This window comes from Lepidochelys kempii, chromosome 3 (assembly GCF_965140265.1).
Source record: "Lepidochelys kempii isolate rLepKem1 chromosome 3, rLepKem1.hap2, whole genome shotgun sequence".
Classification (NCBI taxonomy): Eukaryota; Metazoa; Chordata; order Testudines; family Cheloniidae; genus Lepidochelys; species Lepidochelys kempii.
In genome coordinates, this window is record NC_133258.1 from 168,514,281 (window position 1) to 168,542,240 (window position 27,960).

At 42.7% G+C, this 27,960-nt stretch overlaps 1 protein-coding gene across 2 annotated transcripts; it reads right to left on the reverse strand.

Moving 5' to 3' along the window:
* Window positions 1-231: 231 nt before the first annotated feature.
* Window positions 232-27,737, reverse strand: UTP25 (UTP25 small subunit processome component). Of its 2 annotated transcripts, none has more exons than XM_073339009.1 (12): window positions 27,551-27,737; window positions 24,864-24,903; window positions 22,519-22,762; window positions 21,356-21,562; window positions 18,975-19,063; window positions 15,635-16,045; window positions 13,717-13,936; window positions 11,788-11,990; window positions 10,297-10,479; window positions 8,788-8,900; window positions 8,060-8,305; window positions 232-5,408 (listed from the first exon to the last, which is right to left on the reverse strand). In XM_073339009.1, the coding sequence occupies exons 1-12, from the start codon at window positions 27,652-27,654 to the stop codon at window positions 5,162-5,164; spliced, it is 2,307 nt and encodes a 768-aa protein (XP_073195110.1). In that variant the 5' UTR covers window positions 27,655-27,737; the 3' UTR covers window positions 232-5,161. The 2 variants fall into 2 exon arrangements, with proteins under 2 accessions (XP_073195110.1, XP_073195111.1); XM_073339010.1 differs by having other exon boundaries at window positions 22,519-22,789; window positions 27,551-27,727.
* Window positions 27,738-27,960: the final 223 nt, after the last annotated feature.

Genomic DNA, 27,960 nt, shown 5'->3' on the forward strand with positions numbered 1-27,960 from the left:
GAGACCATTACTCCTTGTTCTGTCATCAGCTACTACTGAGAACAGTCTAGATCCATCCTCTTTGGAACCCCCTTTCAAGTAGGTGAAAGCCACTATCAAATCCCCCCTCATTCTTCTCTTCCGCAGACTAAACAATCCCAGTTCCCTCAGCCTCTCCTCATAAGTCATGTGTTCCAGTCCCCAATCATTTTTGTTGTCCTCCGCTGGACTCTTTCCAATTTTTCCATATCCTTCTTGTGGTGTGGGGCCCAAAACTGGACACAGTACTCCAGATGAGGCCTCACCAGTGTCGAATAGAGGGGAACGATTACGTCCCTCGATCTGCTGGCAATGCCCCTATATATCCCAAAATGCCATTGGCCTTCTTGGCAACAAGGGCACACCGTTGACTCATATCCAGCTTCTTGTCCACTGTAACCCCTAGGTCCTTTTCTGCAGAACTGCTGCCTAGCCATTCGGTCCCTAGTCTGTAGCAGTGCATGGGATTCTTCCGTCCTAAGTGCAGGACTCTGCACTTGTCCTTGTTGAACCTCATCAGATTCCTTTTGGCCCAATCCTCTAATTTGTCTAGGGCCCTCTGTATCCTATCCCTAACCTCCAGCGTATCTACCTCTCCTCCCAGTTTAGTGCCATCTGCAAACTTGCTGAGGGTGCAATCCACACCATCCTCCAGATGATTAATGAAGATATTGAACAAAAGCGGCCCGAGGACCAACCCTTGGGGCACTCCACTTGATACAGGCTGCCAACAAGACATGGAGCCATTAATCACTTTACCCGTGGAGCCTGACAATCTAGCCAACTTTCTATCCACCTTATAGTCCATTCATCCAGCCCATACTACTTTAACTTGCTGGCAAGAATACTGTGGGAGACCGTGTCAAAAGCTTTGCTAAAGTCAAGGAACAACAAGTCCACTGCTTTCCCCTCATTCACAGAGCCAGTTATCATAGAAGGCAATTAGATTAGTCAGGCATGACTTGCCCTTGGTGAATCCATGCTGTTTCTGTTCACTTTCTTCTCCTCTATGTGCTTCAAAATTGATTCCTTGAGGACCTGCTCCATGATTTTTTCAGGGACTGAGGTGAGGCTGACTGGCCTGTAGTTCCCCGGATCCTCCTCCTTCCCTTTTTTAAAGATGGGCACTACATTAATGTATTTGCATCCATGTTGGGCCAAATTATCTTCTCAGCTTCACTCATACAACGGTAACTCACTGCATTTGGGGCTACTACTGAACACTCACATAACTGTAAACCCACTGAAAATCACTGACATCTCTGTTCACAAGCCACCAATGCGATGTTGAAAATCAATGGGATTTCACAGGAGTAGCTGAGTACAGAATGTGCCCCTCCATTCAAATACCATACATTGGTACTGAAACAAACAGACATGATGCAGATTGCACTGGGTGGGGTGCCATCCATTCTAGCAGACGTAAGCCTTTAAATACCAATGCTGCTCTATCCTGCATTAGTGTTAGACTAAGGGTGGAATTTACAGATGTGCTCACTAGCATTGGGCTATTTCCGCTCCTACTGAAGTTAATAGGAGTTTTACTATCAACTTGAGATGGAGCAGAGTTAGGTCAATGATGAGTGCTTTAGAAAAATCCCACCCGTGTGTTTTGCAAGGCTAGTGCCAAATCAAGCTTTTAACAGCTGTCAGGTGTAAGTCAACCCATTTATCCATTAAATTTTAAAAAATAAGAATAGATTAGAATTTATAGTCAGCAAAACGATCTCTGAAGATGCAAATCAGAACATAGATGCACGCAAATGCTGAGACAATTGGCAGCCCTGAGTAGCCTTTCTAAAGAGTGTTTTCCTTTGAATAAAGAAAAAATGTGGCATTAATATAAAAGACTTTGGGATAAACAAATTAGGGCCCCCACTCTGCTCCTACTGAGGTCAATAAGACCTTTGCCATTGACTTTAATGGGAGTAAGAGCAGGCCCTTTTGTAGTTAAGATTCTAGCCAAATAACCTTTCTGTCTTTTAAACTGCAGCTAGCAGAGGAGCTGTACTGTATCACTTTATCTCCCCAAGTAGTTATCCTACTTTAGCTTTCTCAGAGGTCAGCTATTCTCTGTGATAAGCATATCCGGTGGAGAGGAAAGACACTTAATCCTCATTTATCTGTCTGCTTTTATGACCCTGACCAAAATACACCTCCATCAAGTCCAGAAAACATAGGAAAAAAGGAGCAACGCAACAGGGCAAAGATTTGTCACGTGTCAGCTGTTCAAAGGGAAAAAGAACTTAGCCTTTAGTGGCATTCGACTCCTGAGCTAAAGGACAGAGATGTATAAACAATAACCAGTTAGAGTCTGAGGCCCAAAGGTGTTCAGGTGCCTGAGAGTCCCATTTTATGAATCACTGTGATCCACAAAACTCCTGCTTGGCTGCCACCTAACCCTGTAGGCACCTACAGTCACTTGACACCGAAGTTTTTGCTTCTGGGCATGCACACCACTACCTCACTCCAGGTGCCTGGGTCCTGCCTTAGCCCCAGAGCGATTCACAAACCAGGGAAGATAGGTGTTTGGTCACCTACAGTCGCATGCAGGGCCTAACTCAGTCGGTATGCTGAGAGGCTGCCGACTGGATTGGGCCCTGCAAGCGAGTTCAAAACAAAACAATCAGGGTGGGAGAGGGAAGAGGTGGAGCCCCCTTATAACCTTTAGCCTAGTGGAGGATGAGGAAAACCCCTCAGTTTAAGTCCCTGTCCCCCCCCGAGGGGAATAAGGGATTGGAACAGGGATCTATCAATGATCAGGTGAGGCTCTAATCACTAGGCTACAGAGTCACTCATGCTTTCACTGGCCCAATTATTCAATTACTGAATTAAAGTGGAACTCTGAACAGAAGAGATTAGGATATTCTGCTGTGGTGTTCCCTAATAGCCCAGTGGTTGGGGCACTCACCTGTGCAGTTCCATTTAAATCCCTTCTCCCTGTCATGAGGAGGGGGGACTTGAACCAGGATTCCCAGATCCTGGATGAGTGTACCCTAACTACTAGGCTAAAGGTTCTAAGGGATTACCTTTGCCCCCGAATGTTTTGGGTGAACTCGCCTGAGAGGCCCGATGCAGCCTCTGAGCATACCTATCAATTGGGCCCAACATGTGACTTAGGCATCTGAAAGCCTTTCTTCCCCCATCTTCATCCATCTCAAGCAGAGCTAGGTGCCTCTCTCTGTGCGAGGGGCAGGGCTCACCACACCCCCCTCTGGTCTGCATCTCCCATTGGCTAGCTTAGGCAGTGCGCTGCCTTGGCATATCAATTTAAGGCATGTCTCTCCTCCCTTCATTGTAAATGGAGCCTAGGCACCCAGCTCAGGCTTTGTGGATTGCAGCATCTTCTAGGTGCCTAAAAGTCAGGCTCCACAGTGCTCAGCATTGCAACTGGGCCTTAGTGCCTCACTAAAATAGAAAGCAAACAGCTGTATAGACTTATGCTTCTAAAGGGCTGAACTGACAGCTCATACTAACAATAGCAACAGATGATCACCTCAGATAAACATCTGACAATATTATAATAATGATTATGATATGGGAACAGGCTGAAATTATGCAGTGTTACCACAATATGTACTTGTTTACCGGAGTTAAATTTTCCCTGTTTATATACACACTAACCACTATTTCGAGAGCAGATAGCAAAACATTATATGTTATATATTAGCCTGTAGCAACTCAGTTTAATTAAGGATCAGGGAAAGGAGAGGAATTCCTTAAGCTTTATTACAGCATGGACCACACTTTAGATAGCTTGAAGGCATTTCCCTTCCCACTTTGGATCACACAGACCACCAGCCCCTCCATCCTCAATCAGATAATGTCCCTATGGCAACTACAATTGCTTATATGGAAAAGTAAACATTAGGAAAGTATTTGATATATTTTTGGCTTCTTTTCATGACACAATTCCTGTAAACAAGGAGAGGCAGAACAGCTCTCCATAGATGAGGGCTTTGGACCACAACCATGGAATGAGATCGCTGACTTTGAGGTATTCAGAAACTCATGAAGGGCATGTCTACACAGCAAAGAAAAACCTGCAGCTGGCCCATGCCAGCTGCCAAGGGCACATGGGTTTGGGCTGCAGGGCTGTTTCATTGCTGGGTAGACTTCCAGGCTCAGGCTGGAAGGGTCCCAGACTCAGGGTCCAGCCTGAGACTGAAGTCCACCCAGCAATGAAACAGCCCCACAGCCTGAGTCAGCTGGCATGGGCCAGCTGCGGGTTTTTCTTTGCTGTGTAGACATACTCCAAGTAATTTTGCAAACTGTCTATGAAGAGTTTGGATTGGTTTTCAGCAGTCTATGCCTGTGCTTTGGTGATCTTGTAACTAGGTGTGCACACTGGGGATCTGCACACATAAGGGAAGTGTGCAGAAAAGCACAATGGTGTGCATTTAGCTTTGAAAGTATAGTGTTAATAAAACAAACACTGGGACTGAAATTAGCATTGTAAGGATGGAATGTGGTGAAATTTTGACCATTTAATCAGTCCGAGTGAAGATCCATTAACTCCTACCCCAAATTGTTCTCAAAGGGCCAACTCAAGGTGTTTTCAGCTACTCACTCAATGACATGCTTGGGTTACAGAGGCGCCCCGCGTCTAATGGCTCTGCCTATGCCCTGCCCTCAACTGAGGGGCAATGTGGGGTGTAAGGAGTACAGAATGTCTTGCATGAACACGCTCAACATCTGGAAGAATTTCCCCCGAACGAGACAGTGGAAAGTTGCGTTTGATGAAGGAACATAGAGAGCTTCTGACGACGGAGAATGGGGGAAAGGGAGTGCCATTGTCTAACGACGAGGCATTTTTCACCCCAAAACTATTTACTGAACATTTTCCAGGATGCAGACAGAGCACAGGGGGTAAGTTAGCCAGGAAAGTCGAGTTTTTTTTTTAAGCTTGTGCACTTACACAAAAGCAGCAGCACACGTGCTTTGCTTAAATGGCACCTTTCACTTCCCTCTTTGGCTTAAGTGGGAGTATTTAAATATACAAACTAACCCTGTAAAACAAGATCCAACAAAATATTTTTGATACATCTTCTCCTCCCCAAACCCTTATTTAAAAAACAGCATCACTGTGCATGTTAGACAAAAAGATCCAAGTCCATACAAGAGTCCCGGTCCATGACTTTGTTCATTCATTTTCTCCAGTAACAAAAAGGTGCACGTTTTTCTTAGACTGCAGCATCTGAGCAGCACGATCTACACCTACCACAGCAGCCAACTTCTGAGCATCATACTTTGAATAGATAACAGTACAAGTCCAAGTAGCTTCCTCTCCACTGGCTGTGGCTGTCAGCATATTACAAACCTCGCTGTAGAAATGGGGGTAGGTCGGTAACTCATAGAAAATGAGGTTTCTGATGCCCCTTATTAGGTATCTAAATTAGGGAAAAATATCATTATCACAATCTTGTATTCTGCAATCTGATTTCAGAAACTCTTTATTTACACTGTCCATTTATGAAAGTTACATAGTAAATTCACAAAAAGAAAAGGAGTACTTGTGGCACCTTAGAGACTAACCAATTTATTTGAGCATGAGCTTTCATGAGCTACAGTTCACTTCATCAGGACTCAATCCTGTGAGGCTCTGAGCTCTCCCAGTTCCCTGACTTCAATTGGAGTTAAGTGCACTCAGCCTCTTCCATGACTGAGCTCTGCGAGTCCAGTGCTACATCCACTGATGGCTGGGAGTCTTGACATTGACTTAAACAGAAACAGAATTTAGAGCTTAATCCTGCTAGGTATTGGGCACTTCCTGAAAAGCGCTGAGCACCATCGACTCCCACTGAACTCAAACTTTTTGGATTTAATCCTAATACAGTAAAACTTGGTCAAACTAAGGCCCTGGTCCTGCAAAGGGATTCACGTGGGTAGTGTGCCCCAGCGGTGTCCAAATTAAACCAGTGCAATTCAATGGGGTTGTACAAATCCACTCACAGAGATCCCTTTTCTGGCTTAGGTTTTTTTTGGGCTCTATTATCTAAATTTATCTCCCCCCACCCGACATACATCACTGAAATAAAATCCAAATCCCCTTTAGCAATACATTAGGAGTTACCAGAGGAGTAGAATGTAGACTAGTTTAAGTGTCTGATCGCTTAAAATGCTTTTACGACATCCAAGGATGTAACAACAGCCAAAAGACTGTTGGAATCTTGGAACAATCTTACGTATGTGCTAGACAGAACAAAAACCAGTTCAGAACCGGGATTTCCGTTCCACAGAAAATGCCAACATTTCAAAACAAGATTTGTTCTCAGTCAGAACGAATAACTGAAATATCATGCAAAAAGAAAATTAAAACCGATTCAGAATCATCAAAAATGTTTTATTTTAACCAATGTTATGCATTTTTACTTTTTTCCGTTGAAAATTTCATCAAAATTTATATCAAATGTTGCACAGGAAAGTTTAGACTAGACTAAACAGCATTTTCAAACAGAAAACTATTCCATCAAAAAAAACCTGATCAGCTGTAGTCAGGAATAAGCACTTTTTCTGAATAGCCTTGATTTGTCACTTACACATCTGGACTTTTTTTCCCCTTCTTTAAAATCCAGCATTAACTTAGTTTTAATGCTTTTTCCTAGACTATTGTGGAGAGGAAGGGAGAAGAAATCAACTACAGAAATACCCAAATGTATATATTAAAACCTGAAGAGAGACACCCTGGGAAGCTGTCACACTACCAGCCTAAGCACTCTACATGCTGTAAGAGTCACTATATGGTTTACTGCACCAAAGAGAGGACTTGAGAACCGGACACTCCAGAATTCTAAACCTGGCTCTGCTATAATTTCCTTCGAGAGGGCCTTGGGCAAGTCCTTTAACCTCCCTGCCTCAGTTTGCAAAATGTTAATATTGTTATCTCTCTGCCACATAGGGAACTTATGGAGAATGAGTGAATAGTTGTAAGGCACTTGAAAGATGCAGGGCCAAATTCGACCTTGATGTAAGTCTGTGTCAACTCCAACCCTGTCCACTTTGGCCCCTAAAATGCTAAGTATTACCATTTCAAGAAAGTTACTTAGAATATGGGTTTAAACCAGAAAAATTATATTCTAAAGGGCCAAAAAGGCTAGAGTTGGGGGGAGGGGAGAGAAAGAGAATGCTCAAACCAACAACAAAAAACCCAACACACTCTGCTGGATGATCTGTATTACTGAAAATAGCAAGACCCTTATACTCAGATAATGGATGTTGAAGAGATGGCTCTGCGATACTGTAAAATTCAAAGGATACAGGATGTGAGTGTTTCAGGTCAATTTATGGGCACAAAGCTTGTTTGTTTTCACTTGCCTTTTTTTAAAATGAGATTTTCAAGCTAGTCTACATCCTGCTGTACAGAGATTGGGAGAGTCATGTGGGGACATTCTTCCTGAGGCAATGCTGGGAGCACTGAGCAGCTGTAGGTGCTCTTCTGAATGTAATTTAGCAGAGACCCTGACCCTGACTTGTGCTCAATAAGGATCCTATAACTTTTACGCAAGGTCAGTTTCATCAGCCTCTGGGCTCCTAGCAGAATCCTACTTTTGTAATTTCGGGTTGCCTTACTAAATTCTACTGTTTCAAGTAGAAAACTTACTATGGGTCCCCTAAAAACTCTCTTAGTAGTGCTGCTGTCACGGAACAAACTCCATGTTCCTTTCCAGAGGTGAAAGGAATTATCCCAACACAGATGCAGACTGTGATGACCATGAGGACAATTCTGGATGGTGCTGTGTTCCTGCAGATGTCAGTGGGGAGTTGGGTGCATTTACCAACTCCCAACATTGAACCCTGTACAGTATTTAATGTATTATTAAAGATTTAAGGGAATACTTGCCATTTTTGTTTGTGTTAATATTTCATGAGTCTCCTACTTCAATCTAAGAAGGATTCTCCAAACAGGTTACACTGGTTCACGAACCAGACCACCACCACCCATCCATTACTGCTAGTTTGAGGCTAGCATATCCCAAGGGCAAGACTTTGCCTTCAGATTTCCATATGTGCATCTCAAAGCAGAATCTGGCCCATGACTTACCTTTTGTAAAAGTGGAAGCGTTCAGTGAAAATTAAGAACTGCTTCTCTCCCTTGAGGAAGAACTGTCTTGCTCTGGAGATACCAGATTTTTTGGTGTATTCACAGATATGTGTAAAATTCAGCTCTTCCTTCTTGAAGTAATTTCGAAGACGCACATAGTCGAAATACGATGGAATGTAAATGAGTGTATGTGACATGATTGCATCACGATACTCAGGCAAAACTTTGTCAATGAAGAACTGAAACCTGGGTTAAGAAAATGCACATGAATATTATCCTGAGTCAATACCCATCTTTCCAATATGTAAAGGAGCTTTCTTAAGAATGGGGGGGAGAAACCTTACCAAAAAAAACAAAAAAGAACAACCCCCTCCCCCCCCACAACTCCCAAACGTTATTAGTCTGTGTCACAGTCAAAAAACTCTTTAAACTGACCAAGGTTTCCAGACTTGAGAAGGGCTAAATACAAAGGTACATCAGTGTAAGGGTTCTGTGATGTTGTTTATAATATTTACAAAGAAAAATGCAGGGAGCGAGGACTAGGGGAGAGAAAAGTACCAGTGCATTTATTTGACTGCAGGGTCTAACCCGCATCTCATGAGCAATAAGAGCACACACTACTATTTACTATTTCATTATTTTTAGGTACACCTGCCCTGTAGGCCCCAGGGTGCACTAAACTGGACTAGGCACTGGGGCATAGCAGAATGGTTTCGGCAACAGATTACCTTGCATCTATTACAGAAATAGAACTTTCAGCTTCCAGCCTTCGGAAGACATGAGGAAGCTGTACCACAACATGGCTAATGGAGCCAATCGAGGGTACATTCCTTACAGCTACCTGCAGAGGGTAAGTCAAACAGTTAGAGAAGCAGTGAAACGTAAGTGGTGTTTAAAAAGCCTTCACATTCTAATCAGTTTTCAGTTGATGACATACTCCTTCAGGCAACAAACGAGGCTGTTTTGAACAAGTCAACAGAGAACTACTGCCAGCCCTACTTCCACACAGAATCTGCGTAACTATACATGACATGGCAACTAGGAGGATATGGGAGTGGGAACTAACTCACTGCTTTCTGTATGCCTTTTGCTCGTCTTGGACAATGGTCATTTTCACTTTCTGGTTCTCATGGATTAATACAATGCTATAATGTTTGGCTTGCAAGCAAGTTAGAGGGAATGCAACATGTAAACAAAAATTCCATTGAACCCCCCCCCCCCCAAAAAAAACAAAACCAAAAAAAAAAAATCCCCTACAACCCCTCTATTAATAGTCAGGTTTATAAGATTCGATACAAAACCAATCCCTAAAATTTGACCTGAAACTTTGTCACATCAGGAGTCTCTGTAACGACTCTGTGTTCGCACAGTGCCTAGCACAATGGGGTCCTTTCTTGGCTGGCTCTTAGGCACTGCCAAATAAAAAAAAAATCTAATAGATCAAATAAAATTGCAATGGAATCTCTGGGTATAAGAATGGTTGCTTAAGGCAATAGTTTGCCATTGGAGATCGTTCTTAGTGCAGGCTGCACTGTCCTGTAGATTAAAAACTGATGTGCATTATATGAATTATTGGCACACGCACAAACAATAGGAATTTCTATTGCTATTTCTTCATGTTGAAGATTAACATGGCATCTTGTCAGAGGGTGGCTGGCCCTTCTAAAGGGAAACAGTCCACTGTGATGGCAGCTTGTTTGCCTCCACAGTGAAGAAACTGAACTGTCACCTAACTGACAGCCATGTTACTAAACCAGGCCTACAGGGCCTGGCCTCTCAGGGGATGGTCTGCAGAGTGAAGCTGCAGGATGAGAGAGTCTCCTGCTTTGGTCCATAAGGAAGGGACCAAAGGGAGTTATGGTTGAGCAGAAACCCGCAGCTGCCGGTTTAGTTTTCCTTTTGCAGAGAAGACAAAGAAGGCAGGATCGACCTCGTGTCTTCTCCAGAGGCTCAGAGAACCATCAGAGGCAAGACCTCAGGGATGAGGGGCTGGGCCCAGCTTAAGATGGGGTAGAAGAACTTTGGGTTTGGTTTAAATAACATAAAGAATGGCCACCAGACTCATTAAAGGTGCTTTTTGGAGGGGGGGGGGGGTTAGAGTTATTGAGGAATCAAGAGGGGAAACTGAGCTAGGGTGCAGCAAAAAGTCAACCCTGGCCACAAGAGGACACGTAGGAAGCAGCTGATCCTGTTACCTCCAAAATCTAAGATAGTTATTGGCCTGTCCGTGAACTCACCTGGCCTCTGTAATTGAAGCAGTTCTTATTGAAGATAGAGTTAATCTGGGGATCTTGAAGAGCACTAAACAGTAGCGTTTGACGATAATACTTTGACCAGTTATTCAGATTCAGCATGCGCACTCGTGAAAAATCTACACCATGGGACTCCAACGGAAGGAGGTTGAGGTGGTTCATTAGGTGCTTTAAATGAAGAGAAACAGACATATGTGACTTTAGACCACGAACGCACACTTGGCAAGTAAGTTAACTGCACTGCGAAAGTGAGTGGAAATGAACAAGTCAGCTGACAGCATAACAAACTAGCAGCCTCCCAAAACACAGCTTTCTGGATCCTGCTCACTCATCAGATGAACAGAAATTTAATTAGGCCCTGTAAAAAGAAATCTAGTAGGTCATTAGCTCCGCAGACTTTAAAAGCTTAAAGTGAGGTAGATTTCATTGTTGGTATGGTCCCAGCTCCTGATTTCTTCCCCATGTTGGGCCAGTTCCAGAAACTTTAGACCTAATCAATAAAGCCCAAGTGGAACCCACATAGCACTTAGTGAGAGTTATGAACACAGATGGTGAACTCATCCCTGTGCAGAGGAGACAGCACCAGGCTTATGTGCCACATCAGTGAATTTCACTCAGAGAAACTTCTGGATTGGCATCAATGAATGCATTTTTTGTTAATATTCAGTTTTATGCTCTCCCCCCCCCCCGGGACACATTACTTAAAAAAGACACTCTCCAAGCTCACTTCTGAAAGCACAGTGTTAACGGTGCTTGTTAAATCTTAGGAATTTATACCTGGGCACCTTAGTAGGGTGTTTCAGTCCAGCAGTCTCATGGAAATCTGCTTTGTTTTAATATACTGAACCATGTATTTTTTCCCCGAAAGATACAGAGCTAACATTTTAAGTAATAATTCAAGGAGTGTTTATGAATTACCTAAATTCGGCAACTATCGGGATGCTAACCCGCCTAAGCCAAATTCCAAGGCAGACAGAAAGCAACTTCCTTCCCAAGTCCTACACATAGTTATAATCAGATACAGTAATCTACTTTAATTTCTGACCTGAAATGTTGTCTAATATTATTGTAAACTGCCATACAACTGCTATGTTCCCTCCCAGAAGTGAGTGAAGCGATCCCTGTTATCTTCCTCATAGGGCTGTTCCAAGATTTAATCAACACTTTACAGAAATTTGGATAAAATGTGCTACTGAAATGCCAAATATTGAGACCTACAGAGTAAAAGTGCTGAGTATTACTGAAATCCAAGGAGTATCATAGGCCTAGCAGACTTCAGCATGCATCTGTAATTTTAGGACAAAATTACTTTTAGCATATGAAAATGTTAGTGAGATGAAACATTATTAAGTGGGGGAAGAGAGAGAGAAAATGAAAATTTGACACAGAGTTTATTGCTAGGGATGAATTACATAACTAGTTAGACATAGCATAGCATGTCAAACAAATAAAGTAACATTGGGTGAAAAAACCTACCAGAATATGTTCCCAATTCTGCATCAGGTAAACATCTGCTTGATCAATTATAAGAATTTCTATCGATGAGAGGAAATCAAAATCTCTCTTCTTCTCCCCCTCTGCCCCAATAATGGTCCTCAAGCCAAGGGGAGAGGCAATGATGATATCAGAAGAGTAAAATGGTGCATATAATCGCATGCTCTTTTGAAGAACAGCAACCCCTGTCCAATAAAAACCAAAAAAAGTCAAACATACTAAGAAAATACTGCTGTTTGATCACCATACTTCCTTTCCCCCCCATCCCAAAGGGTCATGCAATGAAAAAACCCACAATTCTCTCTCCTTCTCCCCCACCCCCACAGTTTATACCCTTCCCCTTTAAATGTTGTTGTAATCATTATCTTACTCTGTCCAAGGAGGACTGGATGGAGCACCTTTAAAAATATATCAATACCATTCACAGATCCATAGGTTACTAAAACACAACACTCCCCTCCTTCATAAAGGCAGGATGACCCATTCTGCTCTCAATTCCATCAATGCCAGTTTGGAGTAACTTTATTGGCACTGGTTCTACACTAGCATAATATATCAGGCATGCTGGGCTGACCTAGGTACTGTTTCTTTTGTACAAAAATAAAGTGATGAGTTAGTTATCCAGGTCATGACTACACCATTGATGGTATTTGGGCCCACAGCTTTCTGTGCCCGAGTTAGACACTTTAAGTCAGGAATTCACCCCAATGGCAAAACTCCCACTGACTTCAACAGGGCCAGGGTTTTACCTTTTGTATTTTAAAAGCTCCTCACTGGAAATCAAGCCAAAGAAATAAGCTACCAGAGGGCATAAACACACAAGACAGAGTTGCAATTCAATGTAACAAAAACATTGACAAATATTTTGTAAAAATATTAAAAATAATAATGAACTAGTAGAGTTTAAAATGCATTCCCTAATCCATACTAAAAAGGATTTTAGTGCCTAGATAACATGGTGATAGATGCCATCACAATGCTGCTACAAGAGGACAGATAACGATTTCCTCTCTATTCAGATGAGCATTTCTTCACAGCAGTAGGTGAATCAGACAGGTTTTTACATGGGATGGGATATTGGAGAGTGATTTGGCTGCAGAAAGCAGCGTAACACTCAGTAAATCACAGCTATTCACTGGTGATGGGGCAAATGCTTGCATTTGCCATGACATTATCAAACATCTTGAGGCCAATTTATCTTTCAAGGGACAATAATTTTAAGAGCCTCTTCTTATCTGTCTAGGTAAGTTTGAACAACCATCTACTCCTCATGGCATCAAGCCACAAGCTAATTATCTGCATACCACGCTACCACACCAGCATGAAGTTTCAATTTATTAAACAGTCTGGACATTTTCTGCTCAGCTAGTATTCATACTCACTGCCCATCCTTTGCATGCATGAAAGCTCTGCTGGAAATCATATGCAATACAGTAGAAAATTGCTTTGCTCATTACAGAATTTCTAAATTTTCCTCAGGCCATTACTGATTAATAACTTCAGTGCAAACAAACTGCTTTAAAAAAATCAAGAGAAACTATAGTCATTACAGGTGGAAGAGGTCGATTATACCAAGTCCATCCTTTCCCAATTGCAATGTGGATTCCCCCAGCTCCAATAAAAGATGCACTGGGTTTTAAAATTATATTAAACTTGATCTTAACCACGAAGCAGAAAAAGACTTCATAATGTTACTTTACCAAAAAAAACAAAAAACAAACAAAAAAAAAAAACCCTTGACCTGGAATGAAATTTTCAAGAGTACCTAAACTGCATTTTCAAGAGTGATTTAGGCACTTAGGAGCCTAAGCTTAATTGGAAGTCAACAGAAATTAGACTCCTAAGTCATTTAGGAAAACTGTATTCCTGCTCTTTAATTTTAGAACTAAAATACTCAAATGATTTTATTACCTATCCTGAAATGATCATCGATGTTGCCTGCAAACACAGCTTCATAATCTTCAGGTCTTTTCAGGTTGGGAGGTTTCTCATCTGGATCAGAACCAAACTCCCCTTTGAAGCGCTTTTTGTTACTTACATCTATTTGTTTTTTACACTCTGACTCAAGGAGGCTGATGAAAATCTGCACCACGCGTAAGGCAGATTCACGGAAGGGCACTACTATCAGCACCTGTATGGACCAACACAATTACAAAAGGATAACTTTACTTGGTAACGAGGTCTTCTCTAGAGAAGAAGGGAATGCACATCAACCTATGAAGCACAAAAAATACAAAGATGCCTGAATTTTATTTATTATTACACATAGTACCCATTATTGTGCCATCTGGATTAAAAGAAATATAGGTCCCTTGCAAACAAATTCTAAGGTAGAGGGTTATGCCTGAGTGATGAAAGCCTGACTGAACAGATATGATTGGGTCCAGAAGCTGGCTCAGTGAAGTGCTTCAAAATGCACTTCCACTAAAACAGGCCTTAGCTGTTGGCTTCCAAACACCTTATTGCGAGTCAGCTATAAGTGACTCAGCTGGAACAGGAAATGCAATGAGTAAACTTAAGCCCCCTTTTCTGTGAGCAAAGAGGAACCATTGGAAGAGGAACCTGTGAAGTTCTGCTGTACAATGGATGGGGCTAGATGCCCAGGTGCTTACTCCCAACCGTGGTCTGGAGCTCAGCTCTGCAAAGGACACTCTGGTCATTAGCATGCAGGGCATGGACAAGACAGGGCCCACTGGCACCAGAGGATTTTCCACTCTGCAGATCCTTCTATTCTCCCCACACAAGCTAGCAAAGCCCCGCACACAGATTATCCAGCCAAATGGCAGGAGTCGCCTCTACACAGCTACTTGGACTTGGTGCTGTATTTGGATCTAAGTTCGGTTCTAGTAAAAACACCACTCAAAATACTAATATCTAAATAAACTAATAGAAGAAAAAAAACCAAACCAGATGGTTTTAAAAGGTAATCAGTCCACAACGTACTGTGACAATCCAACACTGGAACTTTTAAACCAGGCCACTTACACTTCTAGTGACAAATCAGTGCAAACTGAATCCAGCTGTCCATCCATCAGTTTATGGTGGCTTAGTGACATGCTCCCTATCAAGAACATAATTTGATTGCAGGACAGCTCTAATCTGGGCCTCATCACCAATGAAAGGGGAAAGCGGCCTTATTAGAATCTGATGGGACTGGATCCCCTTGGGCCAATACAGATAGGTCTCTGCTGATTTTTAATTGACATAGCAATAGAGTTATGTAATAACAGCAGAGGAATTTTGGTCCCAAGTTATGCTGCACCGGATACAAAGAACGTCTGAAGCAAAGCGGGACCTGCAATGACAGTAGCCCTTGAGAAACAGGTGGAAGGAAGTAGGAACTCATAAGGCTTTGGCTGAAGAGTAGTGACTATACAGAGCCATTTCCACTGGTCCTAAGGGCAGCACGTGATTTTCTGGGGCAGTCTGTACAGATGTTGACCTCCAACTGCAGCAACAGTATAAGTTGTAAAGGGAGATATGGAGGTTCTTTATTTGCTAGTGTAGCAGGAATGGAATAAGAACAAGGAAGGAGACACACATCGATCTGTAATGGTACTAGAAAAACTCTTCCAACAAAAACAGGTCTCCTGGAATTAGTCTGCCTGCAAAATGTGCAAAATGAAGTTAGCCCTTTTCCCAGACTATTTGTCCTTGCCACTTACAGACAGCTTCAAGACAACACGATCAGCCAGTGTGGAAAGACAAAAATTGGGAACATGTCAAAAGATATAAAGAGCTAGTGGATGATGCCAGGATAAACTATTATGACATTTGCATGGCAGGGCCAATTACCCAGCAAAAGATTATGCTAATGAAGTCCTCCCACCTTAGGTCTGGTGAGTCCTTGGTCCCTGAAATCATCATCATCAATGGCTGGCTTCTGATCCCTTCGTTTGGCATTATTGCTGAGGACCTGGGCATTTGCCTTCAGGATGTGATTCACTGCATGCAGACAGTAAGCATGACGAACTTCTTCCCCATTCCCTAAAGCAGTTCTTTCTGGGTAGAACAAGTCCTTGTACTGATTCATAATACAAAAGAGTTCCTTTTGTAACAGGGTAAACGGGTGATTGTTCTGTTTAGTTAGTTTGGATAAGAACTGGCTGTTCACTTTTGGCCAGGTGGATTCTAAAGTCTTATGAAGATGAAGCTGTTTCAAATCAGCTTCTTTATCTGGCTTAAAAGTTCTTGGCTGCTGTAACGAAGAAGAAAAAACTAACTGGCCCAGCGTTGGCCACTGGAAAAAAAAAAAAAAAAAAAAAAAAAAGAAAATCAAACGTGTTACTTTATTACTTAGCACTATACAGCTAAAAATATACATTCCTATGGCAGTTATTTTAATAACATATGAAATACTAGTCTATCAAACTTGATACAAATTAAAAACCTTTCTTCCTTCAACATGCACCATCTCTCAGGCTTGGTCTACATTACGAGTTTTTATTGGCATAGCTACTTCGGTTGGGGGGGGTGGAAAAAACACCACACCTCTGACCAATGTAGCTATGCCAACAAAACCCATTGCAGATGTAGCTTATTTTGATGGAAGTGGATTTCTAACAACATAGCTAACTTTGCTCAGGGAGGTGGTGTTCTGATATTTGCAAGAAAACTCCTTCTGTCAGCGTAGTCTGCATGTACATTATGGGGCTATGCCAGCATAGCAATGCTGATATAGTCACCATTTACTTTCTTTACCATATGAAAAATAAGATAATTCACGTAAGCACTTTTTTAAGATCAAAGACCAAATTCAGAGGCGATGTAAATTACATGTTAGTTGCTACGCCTTAGAGAGTTTAACCAAGAAGCATAAGGTAGTGTGATTTACATTCTGAAAGGCCAGAAGCGATGGGTGCAGAGGAAGCAATTAGCAGGGGCAAGTTAAATAAGACTCTAGCTTCTTCTCGCCTCTCACAAAGTAAGTTACACCCTAGCCTCATTTGTTCTCACTTGCACTCAATTTACCAATGTACATCATGCATCAGTTTACAGATCACCTCTGCATTTGTTCTGTGTCTTTACCTATGGCCACCCTTCAACAAATAACATCATGGCCTACTGTAAGATTCCAATTAAACATCAGACTCCAGCCTGAAGGAGGGCAAGCCAACGTATCAGGTGGATAAAAATAAATGATTTAAAGAAACCAAGAAGGAAATTGCATTTTTTAATGCAAATTAAGTGATTTTTCTGCATAAGAAACCTATTTGAAATTTTGACAATTTATATTACTACCTAAATTTATTATAATAATTTAAATTAAAGAAAAAATAATATTCAAGCAGTACATTTTTGTTGCCAAAGTTTAAAAAGACACTGATCTGGTGATCCTGTCTAAGCACCTGAACAACAGTTTGACAAAATGCTCGGTCCAACTTTTGACTGCAGTAGTCTCTTCTGCAAGTGCAGAGAGAAATTTCTTCTTTATTTCAGTTTATTAAACTAGAAAAAGCAGAATATGAATAAAAAATGAAGTGTGAATGAAGTTGTAATTCTAAAGTTGTAAAGGATATGGTGAAATAATCAGTTCAATTCATTAACTACAGATATACTTCTTTTGTTTACTAAATCAGGTAGTTTAAAATACAAAACATGTTTTGATAAACTTAGTTTTTTTTAATTTATGCATCCAGAACTTAAGGTAGTTTTAATTACTTAACTAATAAAAATTTAAAATACTGTTTTGTAGATTTTTAAACTAAATTCCAATTTCCATTCAAATGCAGCTTGACACAAATCATGAATAAAAAATTTACTGAATAAGAAAATCATTCACCACTTTCTAACATAATAAAAATGTAAAGATTAAGAAGCCATTCAGATATGTTAAGCTATGTAATTGCTTCAATAAATGTGTTTAGATAGAGTATATTCTTTTACTAACAAAAAAGTATTAAATTATACCAATTAATGAGAATCAATGCAAAACAAGATTAAAATTGATTATTCAAACCAAGATTTCTTGCTTGTTGATTAAGATCAGTGATTTGTAATCAATCTACCCTTGTGTTGAATAACTGTGCTGTGTGTGTGTGTGTGTGTGAGAGAAAAACTGTTTTCATGGTGACATAATCTATATGCAACTAGAAGAAACATGTCATGGAGATGAATAATAGAATACAGTAGTCCTAGGACATGAATATCAAGATGTGTTTTATGTGGTTCATTTTAGGACTAGTAGTTAGTCACTACTAGGAGTGCAAAACTAATGATAATTGTTGAGCAAGATGACAAATGAGAAGGACCATCCATTTAAAAATCTAAAACAGATTGCATACCCTTCTAGGCAAGGACTGTATCCATGTTTGGAAAGTGTCTAGCACATTTGCTATGGCAATCCAAGTAATAAAAAATGATATTCATTTTCTAAAAGTATTTTCTATCTATACAGCTTTGATTCCTATTCATTAGGAGTTTTTCTAAAACTACCAGGAGGACAGAGTTGACAGCTGCAGGTTACTTCTTGGATAATTTATCCAAGATGTTACATGTGCTGGGCATCTTTAACTTTCTCCCCCGAGAACAAAACCCTTAGTGACAGATAATTGTATTTGAACAAGTAGATGAAAGAGGACATCTATTAAGTGTGGCTTGTTGGTGTAGGGTAGGAGTCTTGTTTTAGGTGTAAGAGATCCCAGATTCAAATCCTGAACAAGTCTAAGTTTTCAGGAGGTCAGACTAGATGGTTCCTTCTGGTCTTAAATCTATGAAATAACATCAAGGTGTCTGACTGGATGAATGATCCCTGTGGTAACAAGTGTTCAGGTGCCCAGGTGCTTGCCTCCTCTCAGAATCAGTCCTTGCGGGACTAATCCTAATCCTACCAAAAGTCAACAACAAAATGTCTACTAATTTCAGTAGTGCAGATTAGACCATAAGGGCCAGATCCTCAGTGGCTCCCATTTACTCCAGTTGAATATCTGAACTTAAATTTTGACTCCAGCTTTGAGCTAGACAAAAAGAAAAATCTAGGCAACAATGCAGTCTGACTGAATGCTGACAAGAGTTCCAACAGTAATAAGTATTCAGAATCTATTTCAGTGCAGATACTGGAATTTTGGAATAATAAAGCATACAAAAAGGACTAATGTAAGCTAAACATCAATTTCATTTAATGCAGGCACTTTTATAAGTTCATGATGGGGAAACAAACACATCATTACCTTCAGCTGAATTGTACTTTTAGAACATGCTGAATGGTTTCCTATTTCTTTTTCTTCCAGTTCTTTGTTCATATGTTGCTTAAATGGATCTATTTAAAAAACAAAAGCTATTGTTACTAAAACTGGAATCAAATTCCTGAACTGATTTGCAAGTTGAGTCATACATGATTTTTGAACCAGGTAACTCAGTTGCTAAAGAAAATGATTTTACAGCACTTGGAGGGAAGAGACATTTCACTTCTACAGAATATCAAATACTCTTTATATGAACAAAACATAAAAAAATAGCACCACGCTGGAAACAGTGGAGCTTCAACTGCAAGACATGTGTGAAGGGGACAGTACTGTTGAACATCACTTAGTATCTCACATCTTGCAAGAAAAATAATGAGCCCATTTTCTTTTTCATAGAAAGCTCTGCTTGGGATAGGGTGCTTTTGATCAATTATCTCAACACCGTTCTAGTTATGGGAGAAAAACTTTTTGAAAAAGCATTTTTTTATTTGCTTCATTTCCCTAAAAGGTGGTGAAGACTCTGATTAGTCTAATCTCTCCCAAGCTCCCAAACTGCTTCTGAGCTCTTGAAAGGCCTGATTTTCAATTAATTTAGGGAAGTAATTGCATAAGCAGATCACGTGGCTGTCCATACACTACAGCATGTACAGTCATAGGCATAGCTTTTTGAAAATCAGGCCCTGACAGTAATTGCATCACATGGGACTGCTCATTTCATAAGAAAAAATGCCTACTAGAGAGAGAATCCTAGTGCCAATGTCTTGAGGTTATCCAGCGCTCAGAACTCATGGGGTTTTCTAAATTGTGGCAGTGCTGTGCATTTCTTCCCAGCAATGCAACTGAAGAGGATACTACTTTAAAGTAAGACAGCTGCTCTGATTTGTTACTCTTTATATTGGTTCCAGCATTGGTTGGCCAAGGGTAAGTGAATGATTACCACCGTTCTCAGGAAGTCACTGCTGGACAAGGACAGAAGTTTGCTCCCTGACTGACGTACCCATATCTGTTGTTCTAGAGGACCCAGTTTCGCCTCTTTTACCACAGGCTGAAAAGCAGCTTCCAGTCCACGTCGCAAAGAAAAGAAACATTGTTTATAGGCTGAACAATGTCACTGTGCCAAGTATGCATTTGAAAAGCTGCTAGTTCTTATTAAAATGCAATTCCCACAACATAAGCAATATTCCCCAGGGTAACAAGAATGAACAGTTTTTCCCATCACATGGCCCTTTGATGCCTCCACCCTAATGTAGCAATAACCAAATTGCATCCCAGATTTAATATCAGCTGCTGTTGTAAGCAGACAAGCCAGTGTCACCAGGGATGATGCAAATATAATTTCTCTCTTTTAAATTATGCCCTCTATCAAAACCACATAGCAGGAAATGTGAACAGAAATTCTGCAAATGCCAATGTGCGGTATGTTACTTTATCACGAAAAGGCCACACACATCACCGCACACCGTTATTTGTATTATGCACGGCGGTGTGATTCAAACACTGGAGTTTGGGTTGCACATCCCAGTTCGATTTAATGTTTAGAGAGAGATTCTCAGCTGCATCACTAACAAGCACAGCACAGAACTCACAGATGTAAAGGCTTTGGTGTCTTTAAGCCACCTTTGTGCCTTACCATTCCTGGGCTGCAGAGCCCCTGTCATAACTCAGACCTGCTGTTTGGACTGGTTAAGTTACAGCAGCCTCCCTGGGCTGGCCTATGGGCTGCAGCACTGCCCAGAATCTCTGGAGTACTCTCCTGGCACATCTGTTACCCCAGAGCTTGTGAGGGCTTGCTCAGAAGTCAGCCTTATGGCTGTCTTCTGCCATGCTTGTGCCAAGTGAATCCTCCTCCAGCTAGATACAGGGCTTCTAGGGCACTTTACATGACTCTGCCCCCCACCCCCTTTTTTTGGGTGTAGAAGGGCCACAGCAGGAATAAGAATCTCAGCCTCTGTTTCTTGAAATTTAGAAGTGGAGTACAGACGGCATCTATATTCTTAAACTTCAGTCTAGTTGTTGTTTGAGTTAGCTTGGGAGATGGGCTTTTAATTCATAGTATGTGTGTGGGTAAATTCAGTCCTCTGTTCTCTCCTACCAGGAGTCACAATCACATCATTGTTAATGGGAGAATAACTAGATTCCCGAATCTGAAGACAATTTGTCTATCCACATTACCAGGTGAGCTTACATAGACACAACTGGCTTACAAGTCCTCGTAACAGAAATGTAACATAAGAATTCGAAGGCTAGACAGCATGACTTTAAGGAGTTTGCAGTCTTGCTGCGTGTGGCTATTGTAAACAAGTGTAAACTATCAAACTACAGGAGCCGCACTAGAGAGGGCTCACTACACAAATACTGTATTTTACCTTCTGAAACCATGACAGAAGAGCTACTCTCCCTCTCATCTGCATTGTAATCACCACTCTCCTCGACCATGAAATTGGTTTCCAGGCTAAATTCAGATTCATGTTTCACATCGGTGAACTCTTCAATTGCTCCATGTTTTGGGTCACTGGAGGTATCTGCTCCATCGGCTTGCTCCTGGCCAAGCATCTGCTTTGCTGTGTCTTTAGCTGTGAATTATTGAATAGAGAAATGAATTATGTTCTCCAAAAAAAGTCACTCTACATGGACACCTGATTCTTGCTGGTTAGGTTCCAGGTATTATTTTAGCTACTGGTTATTTTTCCCCAATATTCTTTCCAAAAACAGAACCAGTTTGTGTTTTACAGTAACAAAGGCTCATATGCATAATGGTCACTGATGCCCAACGGATTATTTTAAACAATATATCTTTGTAGATGGGTGTCTTAGCAGCCAAACAACAACCCTATTTTAAATAGCTACAATTTTGTAAAGCTGCCACCTCTTTACTAGAATTCTTCGCTAACCAACCTTGCAAATGAGGCTCTCTCTCCTTGTAAAGAAAGTTTCCTTCCATTTCAAATATTTATTCCTCTAGAGGCAAATCCTGCCTTCTCTTCTGTGGTAGCAGTTGAACTAGGTGCTGAGTATCATAGAACCATAGAATATCAGGGTTGGGAGGGACCTCAGGAGGTCATCTAGTCCAACCCCCTGCTCAAAGGAGGACCAATCCCCAATTTTTGCCCCCGATCCCTAAATGGCCCCCTCAAGGATTGAACTCACAACCGTGGCTTCTCAGGCCAATGCTCAAACCACTGAGCTATCTCCCTCCCACCCCCGCAATGTAGGGGAATGGCCTGTGCCGGTGGGGAGCATCCTCTGTGCGACTTGGCAGAGTCCTGCTCCGTGAGGGTTCTAGGGGCTGGTGTACCCACTGCTACATAGATCTATTAGCCATTACCCCTTCAGCGTAGAGTTGCAGGAGCCATGGAAGGTACTACTGCCTCAGGGCCAGAGGCAGCAAAAACAACAAACCCCACCTCCCACAACAGACAACCCAGCATGCAGTGCAGCCACTCTGGGATACAGAGGCTTTAATGAGTGTCGCGGTTTGTTTATACCTGCCGATTCAGCCATTGTTACCCAAACATTAGAGAAAAACTACCTTCTTTCTGGTCCTGCACATCATTCTCATCTTCTTCACCGGCTGTATGATCTCCATCTTCACCCTCCTGAGACTCTTCACCACTTTCTTCCTCATCACTTTCTTCCGACTCATTTTCGTCACCTTCTTCATTGTTAGAATCTGGAACCGTCTTGAACGTGGCTAGGAGCTTGTGATATACAGAGACCTGTTCTGGTTCACTCTCGCCATCACTTTCTGCACTTGAGTGATCGGAATTCTCCGACTGAATGTGAAAACAGTGTTCCAGAACCTACATATTATTCCTTCAGCATGTTACTTGTTCGCATGCATCCTAACAGCATAACAATTATTAGTGTGTCTACATACACAAAGCAGCAGTATTTTCATTTAATGCATGTGGCCAGCCCAAGATCTCCCATTTTCAGTTTTGCATTCCATGATTCTACTCTTGAACAGACCTATGTAGTTTCATTGCATCTCCATAAGGGCAGGCAATTAAGTTAGGCCTCCTAGTTGAGATTCTGAAAGCGGATTTAGCCACACAACTCCCTTTAATTTCAATAGAAGCTGTGTGGCTAAATCTGCTGGGTAGTTTTGAAAGTCTCCTTCTCCAAGAACAGCTTCTTGTGATCAGTTGGGATTGAAAGAACTTCAAAGTGAAGTTAAAAGTTTTGGCATCAGAAACTTCAAGACAAAAATTGCTATGAGTAAGAGACATCTACAACAGAGCTTATCAGTACAATATTGTTTTCAGCTTTATAGGGATCGGCTTCATATTAATGGAACTTCGTTAGGAAGTTTATGTTTATAAGTAATAACACACTGAGCATCTCTAAGGAAAGTCTGTTGACACAGTACAAGATGACAGTTCTGACCACGTCAGAGGACCAAGCTTCTCTGGGAACAGACGAGTCTGGCCACTTGGACACAGAACTTTGACCTCTGGACTTTTAAATATGAAATCTAGTTGTTCTGTACTGACTTAACTCAATGGGCTTGTCCAGAGTGTAGAGTAACACAGATTTTGACCCTGTCAGTCTAAGCCATGGTCAGAGGGAGATCAGAATGTTTGTAGTCGCCATAAGCAATGAGTTCCATTAAACTGGTGCAGGACACTCAAGAGAGCAACCCATATAGGAAGAGACTTAGTGGAGATCTGCATCAGTTTAGCTCACTTGGTAATCAGTAAAAAGTCACTGCTCAGATCCTTCTCCTATTGAAGAAACATCTGACTTTCAACGAGGCAAAACTTGGTCTCTGAAAGATTAAGTCAGCAAAAAGTCCCTTATAACGAGTATGGAACCTGGTGGACAGGCCAACCCTGACTCTCTAAGCAATAGCCAGAATCCTAGCTGCTGTCTGCTATACCAGCCCAGCAAAGTGCCTTCCGCAAGTTGGATGAATTGTATGGTACCTGGCGCAAACCTGCTACCCTAAAGAGTGACCATAACTGACCAATGCATAAGATGACCAATACAGACCTTGGAAGAAACTTAAAAAGCCAGGAGATCCAGAAGGCCCTGCGTGCACCAAATAAAAATGATCCTGCGTAACAATGTTTAGCTATGACTGCAAGTAAATTTCACACTGCAGCCAGTACTACAAACACAATTTTACTATGCAGAAATATTGGCAAGCTTCATGCCGAGATTAAATTTTCCTTTTCAGCTCCTGGCACCTTGAAGTGAGAGGCAACAGAGATACCGTAAACAACAATATGAACTATGGCTGAAGAAACAAAATAGCAAAAGAACCCAGCCTCCTCATCCATCTGAAAGGGGATGATGGAGGGGATTCCCTTTTCCAGACCAACACAAAATTAAAGCACTACAGATCTCTAGAAGTGGAACAAGCTGTAATGAAATTCCTTCACTCCACAAAAAGCTACCGTTTAATTGGAGAATGAAAATCAAACTGCCTACCCCATAATGGGCATTAATAAAATAAAGAGTTACAAGGGACACTCTCAGATTTAATATTATAATTATTATTAACTCTCCATTTTAAAAGTCTAATTTACTTTTCACTATTATTGTTAGGTGAAATGCAAAAATTCTCCACTTAGCTTGGATGACAAAAAGAGACTCAGTTTCTATTCAATTTCACTTCCCAGCTCTCCTGTTCTAGGCAGTGCTGACATTTTTGGATTGCAAGTCCTTCAGAGAAATGTTTAAAACCACAATAAACTATTTTCAATGGATGTTTTTAACTTCACTGAAACTATTCTGGAAGCAGGTTTTTACTTAAATTAAAATCTTGATTTGGCATCTAAATTAGCTCTATACTGTTTAATGCTTCACATTAGTTTCATGACTATCAATAGCAATGCAAAGAGGACTATAAAAATAGCAATAATATATTACCAGCTCACAAATTTCAGTTGTTTCTTCTCTCCCAGAAACCCTGAAAAGACATTGTTGACATTTATTTTTTTTAATTATCTGACAGTTTCTCCACATACAACATAACAAAATGGTACAATGTGGGAAAGGGAACAATAAACATGAATAAGTCCTAGTGTAATTAAAAGCCACCTTAAAGGAAAAGCTAAATGTTACTGCATGGGCTGGGCCTTTAAGGGGGAGCTGGGTTCAGCCTCACCTGTGCCTAGTACTCCATATCCCAGGTGATGAGTTTGGGTCAGGTGACAAACATCACATAATGGTAGCCCCAGGGGTAGGGCTTCCTATAAGAGTGAGCCTGCTGCCCTCAGAAGGAGGGCAACCAGGAGCTAGAGAAGACCTAAGAGTAGTCCAGAATGGGTGTCTCAGAGCTCTGGGGAGCTGAGGACTAGTGCCCTGATACAAGGGTAAAAGAAAGAGAAAGACACACGCTTATGCTTTAAGGGAGCAGAGATGCTCCTACAGGGTACCCTGCTTTCCATACCAGCCAAACAGAAAGGTCTGGCTAGAGCTACCAACAAGGGGGAGAAGTAAAGTCTTTGAGGGAGTTAGGAGCCCACAACAGTTGTAGTGGACTGCCAAGCCTGGAAAACACATGTGGGTAATTTTGGCTTTGAGTTAAATTATTATCTGATGTTAACGAACCAGACCCCAGAAAGGGAAAGTAATTCAAAGCACCTGTTGTGGTGGTTTGACTGGGGAAGGAGAGGAACTGAGGCAGTTGCAGAGTCTGACAGTAGATGAGGTAAGACCCTGTTATATTAAGTCTCTCATAAAAGCCATAATAACCAAGCATTCTGCTCCGTTGCTTCTGACAGACAAATTCCCTAACATACATTAACAATATGCCACCAATTTACTACAAGATTATTCAGCTAAACAAGTTTATACAACAAAGTTAACTGAGGCAAACTAGCATTTACAGCATTAAGATAGGATCAGTGAACTAATAGGGAACCACTTTCACTCTAGAAAAAACTAATGTACAGCACAAAGCCAAATGTTGTACAACATACTGGCTACCAATTCAATCCCATACCAGTGAAGGACATTTTTATATTTAATCACCAGATGAATCAGTACAATTACATGAGAGCCAAACACTACGAACTGGACTAAACATTCAAACTATACCTGTCCTTGCATGGGACAGTAACAGCATGTAGAGAGTCATAGGAACATATATTTTATGGGCTCCCAGTCAGACCTGCATGGTCTCACTCATTTGAAGAGACAGTCTCTAACTTGGATAAGGGTGGTTCTAGGGGGCAACAGTCCTCAACACATCCCCCAGGTGCACAGCTGGACACACAATCTGCTGTCCCGACAGGTTTCTAAGACCCCTGATCTCCATGTGAAAGCAAGATGCTGCCACAGTGAACATTCCCTCCCCCCCACCCCCAGGGAGAAAATTAAATGAAACCCACCAAGCCTCTTACTGTGCACAGGACACTCAAAAAATAGGTTTGGTCCTATGGGGGGGAGGGGAAGTGAAGCTTTAATAATAGTGTATCTGGATAGATAGGCACTTGTCAGGTAAAGATCTAATCAGGAGTTCTCAACCTTTTTCTCTCTGAGCTCCCCCCTCCCCCCCCATGCTGTAAAAACCCCACAGCCCAGCTGTGCCACTACAACAGTTTTTCTGCACATAAAAACCAGAGGCCGTGTTACGGGGTAGCAAGGAGGACAATTGCCCGGGACCCCTCACACCACAGGGGGCACCGTGAAGTGATGTTGCTCAGGCCCTGGGTGGTGGGGCTCAGGGCTGCAATCCCACGTTGTGGGACTTCAACTTTGCGCCCTGGCCCATGGCAAATCTAATGCCAGCCATGCTTGGCTGGGGGCCCAGGCCCCTGGTTGAGAACCACTGACCTACACCCACTTGGGAAAGCTGGGCGAGCAGTGGGGAAGCTGAGGTTCAGACCAGTTAAGCGTCTTGTCCAAAGTCACAAAGAGCCAGGAACCCAGCAGGAGTCACCTGCTTTTTCCAATCGCCCCCGCCGCCTTCCTAGGGCGAGGTCAGGCTCCTCCCCGGCTGGAGGGTTTCGCTGGGTCTTTGTGAAAGAGAGACTCACGATCTTTTTAAGCCGGCCCCGTTCAGCCTGACCCAGCCGGGGGCAGCGCGGCGAGCTGCAGCCCCAGCCGCACAGCATCGCCCCGTCCAGCCCGCGCCGCCCCGAGAGGCAACGCGCCCGGCAGCCTCCGGCACCGTCGTGACCCCGGGGAGCCCAGGGCCCGGCTGCCAGCTCTCCGCCCGCCTCCCAGGGGCCGGGCCGCCCGGGCCGGGAGCAGCCGGGGCAGCGTCAGCTCGGGGCGACACCTTGTTAGGTCCTGCCTCGCAAGGCCAGGGCCCGACCCCTCTAGGCGGAGGGCGCCGCTCGCCTCCTCCAGCCTCCGCCCATTTCGGCCTCGGCGCCTTCCGGGCAATTCATACGCTGAGAGCGGGGGGCTGCCCCAGCGCCGGGGAGGGGCGGGGCGGGAGAATGAGGCTAGAGGCCCCTGGGGCTCTTCCCGGGGCGGGTGCGAGGCCGGCGGGAGAAGGGGCAGTCTCCCAGCGGCACAGGCGGCTCCGGGGCGTCAGTCCCCACGGCCGGGGGCCCGGGGCAGCGGGGACAAGCGATCACCCCACCCGCGCCTTGCCCGCTCACTTGTCGTAGAACGGATGCGCCTCCCCAAACTCCTTGAGATGCTTTTTCTGCTTCTTGCTCAAGCTGCCGACCAGCGGGTGCCTGGGGGGCTTCCTTTTCCCCATGGCGCTGCGGCTCCACCCGCACCCACGTGGGTCCGCTCCCCGGCGCTTTACGGTCAGCCGTAATCCCTCCCTGTCTCGCAAATCGCTCCCCTCGGCGGGACCAGAGTGGGTGGGGATTAGCTCAGGCCTCTCCCTTTGCATGAGTGCGTAGCTGTCTGTCTGTGGTATTTACATCCCGGCCCTATAGCCCTGGTGTCTAAGGATAAGCCACGGTGCGGGCGGCAGGACGTTCAATCAGTTCTACGCTCTCTTCATCGGACTCAGTAATTCTCCTGCAGCCGGCACATAGTGCAGGTGCTTTATAAA